This window comes from Poeciliopsis prolifica, unplaced genomic scaffold (assembly GCF_027474105.1).
Source record: "Poeciliopsis prolifica strain line A6 unplaced genomic scaffold, Auburn_PproV2 SCAFFOLD007, whole genome shotgun sequence".
Classification (NCBI taxonomy): Eukaryota; Metazoa; Chordata; class Actinopteri; order Cyprinodontiformes; family Poeciliidae; genus Poeciliopsis; species Poeciliopsis prolifica.
The window spans coordinates 11,835,385-11,843,678 of NW_026562382.1; the positions used below are offsets into that span (position 1 = coordinate 11,835,385).

At 37.2% G+C, this 8,294-nt stretch overlaps 1 protein-coding gene across 1 annotated transcript; it reads left to right on the forward strand.

The window, feature by feature from the left end:
* The first annotated feature begins 841 nt into the window (after positions 1-841).
* cd302 (CD302 molecule) lies at positions 842-7,328 on the forward strand. The gene is made up of 6 exons (XM_055031673.1): positions 842-1,015; positions 3,765-3,890; positions 3,995-4,108; positions 4,399-4,581; positions 5,585-5,605; positions 5,711-7,328. The coding sequence occupies exons 1-6, from the start codon at positions 916-918 to the stop codon at positions 5,911-5,913; spliced, it is 747 nt and encodes a 248-aa protein (XP_054887648.1). The 5' UTR covers positions 842-915; the 3' UTR covers positions 5,914-7,328.
* Positions 7,329-8,294: the final 966 nt, after the last annotated feature.

Here is an 8,294-nt window from a genome sequence, read left to right on the forward strand (position 1 = left end):
TGCCTCCATTATAAACTCAATATGAAGGCAGCAGAAATACTTTTTAAATCATTTAGCCAGCACTGTCACAGCACCATGTGATAAATGGGCACAATGACGCCACATGAATAATCTGACTTTATTTTGGGCAATGATTAATTCTGGATAGGGTATGAATATTGTTTTATGAGGAGATAGACAACAGCAAGTAGCAATATAGGAGATTATGCTATAAAGTTACAAAATGCAATAGATTTATTGACTGTATGAACAAGGCCCTTGTGTTTATTTGAGCATTTATTCTAACCTAATTATGCGGTGGTAGATTGTAAATAACTTTCGAGATGGAGCCTATTAAACTCCCTAATGCAAATCACTTTCAGCCTGAATTTAGAAGATACATTTCAAAGAGGTAGCAGCACCTCCCGGCCCCGCGAGGAACAAGGGTGTAAGAAAATGGATGGATGGATTAGAAGATGTTTTGCAAGTGGCTATAAATGTATCAACGTGGTCATCCTGTGTTGATCGCTATGCCTGCAGCGCCATCTACAGATTGAACTGTGCAAAATCCCTTTGTGTTCAAAATCTTATTCTGGAACATTGTTGATTTTTATATATTTTTTTTATATATATATAAAAAAATAAATAACTTTTTTCACAAATTTGCACATATATTTGACTTAGTTACTTAACCTAAATGTTAGAAATCACAAAAACGATCCTTCTAGTTCTGCTTACACGTTCGACGCGAAATATTGCAAATCAGCCCAGATGAAACATTTGGGCCGTGGATGTGTGCGGTGTGTTCGCGGACCGCCTGCGCCGTGTGGAGGTGGGTCGTGGGTGGGATCTCAGGCTCACGTTGTTGTCGACGCGCGTGCAACAGTCGGGGAAAACTCGGGAGGCGCTGCTGGTCGCGGGGCTTGCGGAGCTGTCATGGAGCCACGAAAGAGAAGCGACCGTCGTCCCCAGTCGCTGTTTCTCAGCTGCCTGGCTTTCGCCCTGTGTGTTCACTTGAGGACGGTTTCAGCTGGAGGTGAGAGGGTAAAAACCGCAGTAAAGACGCCACTGTTGTTGAAAGACGCCGCTTCCTTCCGAATATTCAAACCCACTAGGCCTGCTTTTGTTTTTTTTATAAAGGGTATTTAAACTTCGCTGCGTTCTGTGGGGTTTCAGTCGATAGGACGCGTTAGGACACATTATCGCAGGGAGTTAAGGAAATGTGGAAATAAACTGTTCGCTCTCCAGCCTTTAAGTGACCCCGCGCGTATTCAGGACGCAGAATGTTGTCTGTGTCGTGTTGCGAAACCAAACTAATCTGAACCATTTGTTTAAAAGTATACCTTCAAAGTCAATACAAAACAATATACCAATAAACTGACGACGACAGCAGTTTTTGTAGTTAGGGCACTGTTTTCAACACACGAAGACTGGAAAGAGGAACAATAGTTCCTGTAAATATGCTTGTGGGAAAATGTTTGGGTGTATTTCTATCTCTTTAATCCAAGTAATTGGAAAGGAAAGGTACAAGCCATAACAACTGTGAGTTTTGTATTTATTCTTCTGGTTAATATTGAATACTTGACAGAAGCAGGTGTAGAGTTTAACTTTAAAAGGTTACGTAAGCTGTGACAGAACTGTTACAGGCCTGATTTGTAGAGCTCATATTGCAAATATTCATGGATCTCCAAGCAGCCTCCAATTTTCTGTTCATTGTTCTAAGGGCCTTTGATATGTTTTGGCAAAATAGTATCATTGGAAAAAATGCAGTGATGAGGGAATGGTGCAGCTCTTGGATTTTATTTATTTCTGATTTTTGTGGCTGTTGTCTTGACCAGGTCTACACATTTATAAATTCAGTTCTCAAAAGGACTTCTTGGACAAATAATGATATAATAATAATATTGGAAAAGGGGTGAAAGTGACTTATCTGTACTAATGTATTCCACAAAAAAAATATTTTCAGTCTAAAGCTGCAATTAAGACACTTTTAAGGGAACTAGTGTTGTATAGGGTGTCCTTTCCTCTGTGTCTTTTCACACATATTCCTGCATTCCTGGTATTATGTTTTTATATTTTTCTCAGTTGTCACAGCAACTTTTGCAGCAGTTTCAAGGTTATTCAAGCACTAAAATTTCAAATGTCTGCAGCCTGTTTGAAGCTCAACAGTACTGGAGTGATGTGTAGATATACGTATTTCCAATCACTTTTGTCATTTATTTATTTTGCACATGGCTGCTGGTTGCCTGGCATTTTGAGATTTCCTTTTATGTATTTCTATGAAACTTTAGCACATATTTCAGAGCAGAGAAACGTGGATTATTTGAGGCCCTTAGATTTGTTGTGTAAAAAGCAGCGTTGGTTTCATATCGTCGCATGCATAACGAGCACACATCCAAACTTTCAGTGCTGAAGGCAGCAAACATCAACTTCATCTTGATAATTCTCCTGATCTCTCGCCTCTGGTCTGTGAAATTTGCCCTAAGTGAATAACTGGACAACTAAAGTTCTTGTCTCTCCCTTTGTCCCCAAAGTCCACAGTCCACACAGTAGCACAGAAATGTGTCTAACCATTTCTGATAGCCAATTTATTTTTTGTCATTGAACATGACTTACAGGAAGTCAGCTAACATTCACATAGTGAAAAATCCAGTATTTATTCAATTTGTTTGCAGTTTTTTATGACATGTTTATACTTAAACACGCCTACATGCTATTGGAGCTGTGTGATGTGGAAAGCCTTTCTCCTTCTCTTGTCCAAAATAAATGAATGTACATGTCTGTTTACTTTTGTTTCAGAGTCCAGCTTTGCGATATTAATCTGCACTGCCATGTTCTGCACATGGCCATACAGAGCGTGACGGAGAGTATTTTATTTGCTGGTGACCTTTCACAAAAGTTATGCAAAAGTTTGTTGGGGTTTTTTTTTACATAGTTTTGTTGTCACATATTTTAGTAATTAACAAGTTGAGCTCTGTTGCGCCTGAGAAGCAAATCCTGGGATTTTTCCAGTTTTCTGTTTATTGCCAATCTGACTTTATGGTGAACTTGCAGTAATGTCCAGCCATGAGAAGATTGGCAGCTGTCTGGAAGGTTTTACACTTCCACCTACAACCTTTCTCAGACTGATGGGCAGCCACAGTTGCTTTTTTTAAAGTTTACTGCAGATGTCTTTTCTCTTGATCATTGCGTTAGCATCCACCTACATGCATTAGACCAGTGAACCTCCAAAATCTCCGCCTCTGTAGAGGTGCCCACCCCTGGTGATAACTTTCATCAAGTGCATTGGCAACTCACTGAATTAACTACTGTCTTTCAAAAGTAGTTATTCCCCTTGAACCTTTTCACATTTTGTCACATTAGAGCTTTAAACTTTGATGTAATTTATTCAAACTTTATGTAATATGCTTAAGATACATGATCTGAGAACACATAGTTGCTGAGTGTTGCATTGATTACACCGATTAACCTACATCTACCTGACTCTTTTTAAGGCAGAAATATGATGGGCATAGCACTTGAATTATGATATCCTACTAAATATTGCATTCAAACATTAATATTGCAACTTGAAATATATGGCAGCTGTATGATTGATGAGTAGAAAGTAGTGCATCGAATTAATTTCAGCATCAATCCATGAGTGTTGCCACAAATGTGCAGTTGGTTGTAGATTCTGAATTTGACTAGAACATTCTAAAAATAATTAAACCTTGATCTAACCATTTCAAATTTAATCATCTAAAGCAATAGGTTTTTTTTTTCTTTTTTGTTTTGTTTTTCAGAATGCCCAGCTGATGGACGCACTTGGGTTCCCTTTGGAGACAGATGTTACCACTTTGTCCATGGAGAAGAAGACAAAATTAAAAGCTACACATTTGAAGCGGCACTTTCTCACTGCATAGGATTTGGTACTTCTGATAATATCAATTATTTCATTGCTTATCACCAAGTAAATGGGATACTTTACATTAATGTCTATGACTATGATGCCATCATTGTGCTTTTTTTTTAGGCCTTTTGACGATCCACACTGCTGAAGAAAATGATTTTGTCATGAGATACAGTCCTGAAGTGTGGAAAGGTGGCAATGTCAACATTTGGCTGGGAATGAAGTACAACATAGATGGTATGGGTCATGTAAAAAACACTGGTTGGTGTGGGCGGTTTATATTATGTCAAAGTATGCAAGCCAAGACTTGTTTAGAGTTTATCTTTGGTGTTAGACAATAGAACTGCTGAGGTTAAAAAAATACAAGGAAGGATGTTTTTGCTTTTGAGATATTCCCGAGACACACAACAGGTGACACATTACAGCCAGGCCTTCTGAAATGCATTTTCTCCCATTTCCAAATGAAACTTTTAGAAAATAAGAAACTCCCAAAAGTGACAGAAACAAGTGCTGACTGTTTTTTTCAGATGATACCATGAAGTGGTCAAACAACAGGTCTGTAACCTTCACCAACTGGGACTACAGCCCTTATCCTGCTGACATACCACGGGGGGATATCTGTGTGGCTCTGCACAGCATCTCAGGAAGGTGGGAAAACGTGAGCTGCCAGGATGACGTGGAGAACGGAGTGGTCTGTGAAACACCTCAGAGTGAGTCGATTTTCTGTGAAACGAAAAGTTTCAAAATATTTTACATCGGTGAATATTTCTGCCTTTGTCATGAAGATGTTTTTACAGTTAATGAACAGAATTTGTTCCCCATCTTGTCACATTAGAACCACAAAGTGGATTTTTCTATAATTGTGAAGGGAAAGAAATTACAAAAGATTTTCACATTTTCTATGATATCAGGAAAGCTTGTTAATGGTTGTGTTGGTAAATGTTACAATGACAGTGTCACTTGTTTGTCAATAAAAATTTGTTGCGATTGCTTATTTTCCCTGAACATCAACCATAAGCTATTTTCTGCTACATTAAACAAGCATCGCCAAATGTTCGACTGACAGAATCTTGATTGCTTGGAGCTTACATAGCTCACCAACATTTGTTTTAGGGCAAGCAGTTATTATGCACTTTAACATCAAACCTACCAAGACATGGTAGATTACAATAATTGACAGGCTGTGCAAGGGTGTCATTTACTAGAAACCTTCATCTCCTCCAGAGATACCTGGAGGAGCTGGAGAGCTCCACTGCTCAGGTGAGTGAACTTTATAGTGTATTGGTTTCAGTTTGCAACAAGCCATGTAGGTCAATGAGCAAATATGTGGAAGCTGATGAGACCAAACTTGAACTTTTTGGCCTACAACCAAACACTATTTCACAAAGGTAACATGTTACATTTTACTGCAATCTTTTTCTTTACTGTTTCAATTTTTTTTTGCAAAAAAGTTTTGAAATCATATTGAATTTATTTATTTACAATTTTTAGTTTTTAGAAAAAAATTGTGCTACTTTGTTGTGCTCTATCACCTAAAACCCGAATGAAGTAGACAAAGCTTAACTCGTTGCAATGGGAAAAAGATCAAGGGGTGTGCATACTTTTACAAACTACTGTAATATTATATGCACTCAGTGTGTGAGCTTTGAATCTATAGTATGTATTGTTTCATTGTCTCACCTCATTTTCCTTTTTTTTTTTGTGCTGTTTCAGAAGTGGAGCAGCCCAGACCCAGTAAGTGAACCTTTGAGCCTTCTGTTGTTGTTTCTCTGTGTATTCCTCTGTGATCTTTGCCTTCTGAGTCGAGACCTTCCGTGCATTGTCTCTTCTCCCACTCAGAACCCAGTGCGACGGTCTCAGCTCTGGTCATTCTCAGCGTGGTGGCCATCGTGGGAGTCTCTGCTGTGATTTGGTTTCTGCACCAGAAGCACAGCTTCGGTTCAACTATGATCACAGCGTTCGAGTACCACCCCCCGTTCCGAGTCCTGGATTCAGACCAGTCTTGCCTGGTGGAGGCTGAGGAAACTGACACTGTTCCTTGAGAGAACGTTCTCCCTTATATCCAGAATTACTGGCTGTGTGCTTTATGCAACGACATGTCCACTCTAAAATCAGATTAAGTAATTTGGATTAACATGTCACTGATTTGGACCCAGAACAAAGTGTTCTCATTGGAAGAATACTGGTGCCAAGCTACTAACCTTCTCACTCAGGATAACAGAATTATCTGCTTTTTTAATGATCAGCACTAATTCTAGTTATATTTTTTTAAACTGGTTCGTGTTAACCACAGATCTTCGAATCAGATGTCTCTAAACAACAAAATGCCTTGGTATTTTTAGGATTACAAATTCTCTGTCAGTTGTAAGCTTACTTTTATATCTCCCCAGAATTAGCATTTCTACAAGATGAACAACATTTTACAATTTTTCATGTCTGTTTTTTCCAGCTAATCTATTTTTAGAGGGCTTTGCACATTAGAACATTCCAAACCTCTACAACACAAAACTAAAGGAAGTCAACGAGGGTAATTTTTACCACCAACACAGATATATAGATATATTAATATCAAATAAAAGTGCTTTATTTCCTCCCTTACAGTCACTGGCTCTGCTGTGTCAAGCATCCAAGCTACTTGTTGCACATTTGAATCATTTTTTATTTTTTATTTTTTAAGAATAAGTCCAAACTTGTCCAATTCTTTTGAAAACGTACAGACATGCTGGTTTAAATAGTTCAAAATCTTTTAACATGTTTTGAACATATTAAGTTTAAAATAAATCAGCCAGTGTTCTAAGGCGCTCAACTTTGTCACAAGCTCTAATTGACAGATAAAACTACCAAAATCACAGCAAGAGCCCAGCTGAACCATGAGCTGATGTCTGGTTCTTTTATGCATGCATATACAAGGTGAATGTTGCTGCAACCAAAAGGCTAATTTTTAAAATAGTCCTGTATCAGAATCGTCACAGCTTTTTTCATACATTGTGTTAATTATATACAAATACATTTGATTTGAAATTATTATTTTTTTCTGATTTAAAAGCTAAGCCATTCTGAGTAAAAAAAAAATCTGACATGTTCAGTGGTTAAGCATGTTCTGTATTTTTTTATTCACAGTATTGGGAGATTAAATGGTGGATGAGAGCCTTCTATTACTATGCTTGCTTTTTGATCCTGGCTGGTGTTTGGGCTTCACACAAGCATTTCTCATTTCCTTCATAAAGCAAGGGAACCTTTCAGACTTTCAATCTGTTGTGGACTTTTATGGAAATTATTTACATCTATTTGTGTGCCATTTTTGTTAGTCCTGCTTTTTTGTGTGGTTTTTTTTTTTTTGTTTTGTTTTTTTAGAAGTGAAATGCAATCTTATAATTGGAAATTGGAAATATATGACCTATGAATGAATAAAGACAATCACTATTTGCCTGTACAATGTCTGGATTTTAAATTCTGTTAAGTTTGTCATTCATTAATCAGAATTTTTTTTTTTTTTTTACATTTCATAAGATTGAATTCTACTTTGTACAGTCTCTAAAGCAGGGCCCCAGACTTGTCCTCCAGAGATACAATCATGCAACTTTCAGGTGCATCCCTGCTCCAACACACATTTATCAATCAGAAAAATTGTCATCTTAAAAAAACTAAGATCTAGATCTGAAAAACAAGATGGGAAAGCGAGGGGAATTTAACTGACAACAGGAATGGGCAATAATGCTGAGATACCAATGGACATATCATAAATCTCTACAATGGCAAGAATTTGGATGGAAAAATCTGGTGAGATTCTTCATCACACCTGCTCAGAAATTCCACTATAATGAAAATCCTCCTACATGTTGGAGAAAATGTAGAAACCAAAATGCAAACCACTATGTCTTCTGAGACTGTCCAACTATAAAAGACGACTGGAAAGAGATAACTAGTGCCTTACAAAATATTTTCAAATAGAACATTTCTTTGGAGATCAAACTTATGTATTTTGGCATAATTCCCCAAGAAGCTTTGAAAAGAAACAAATATCTGATGACTTTTATTAATAGCAAGTAAGAAAAACATTACAAGAAAATGATTATCACAAGACAAACCAACTTTAGATGGCTGGATGGACAACCTTTAACATGTATAAAATGGGAAAAGTAACAGCCTCTAAAAGACAAGACTGAACAACTGTCGGTGGTGGCAGAGTTGGGTAGACTATGTAAATCTTAATAGATTTGATTTCATTTTTCAGACCAAACTTGATGAAATCTCCTCAATAATTCACTCTCCTATAATAGATATATTTCATAATTATTTAATACTATGTTTTTCATTGCAGTACTCTTGTTTTTTGTAGTTTGATTTTTACATTTCTAACTTTATTTTTTCTTTTCTTTTTTTTCTTCTTTCACACTCTGTTACTCCTTGCATTATTCTCTTT

Excerpts from the sequence above, each read along its gene's own strand:
- cd302 (XM_055031673.1), top strand. The coding sequence starts at position 916 with ATGGAGCCACGAAAGAGAAGCGACCGTCGTCCCCAGTCGCTGTTTCTC. Across the intron at positions 1,016-3,764 it reads GAGGACGGTTTCAGCTGGAG|AATGCCCAGCTGATGGACGC; the intron begins GTGAGAGGGTAA and ends TTTGTTTTTCAG. Across the intron at positions 3,891-3,994 it reads TTCTCACTGCATAGGATTTG|GCCTTTTGACGATCCACACT; the intron begins GTACTTCTGATA and ends CTTTTTTTTTAG.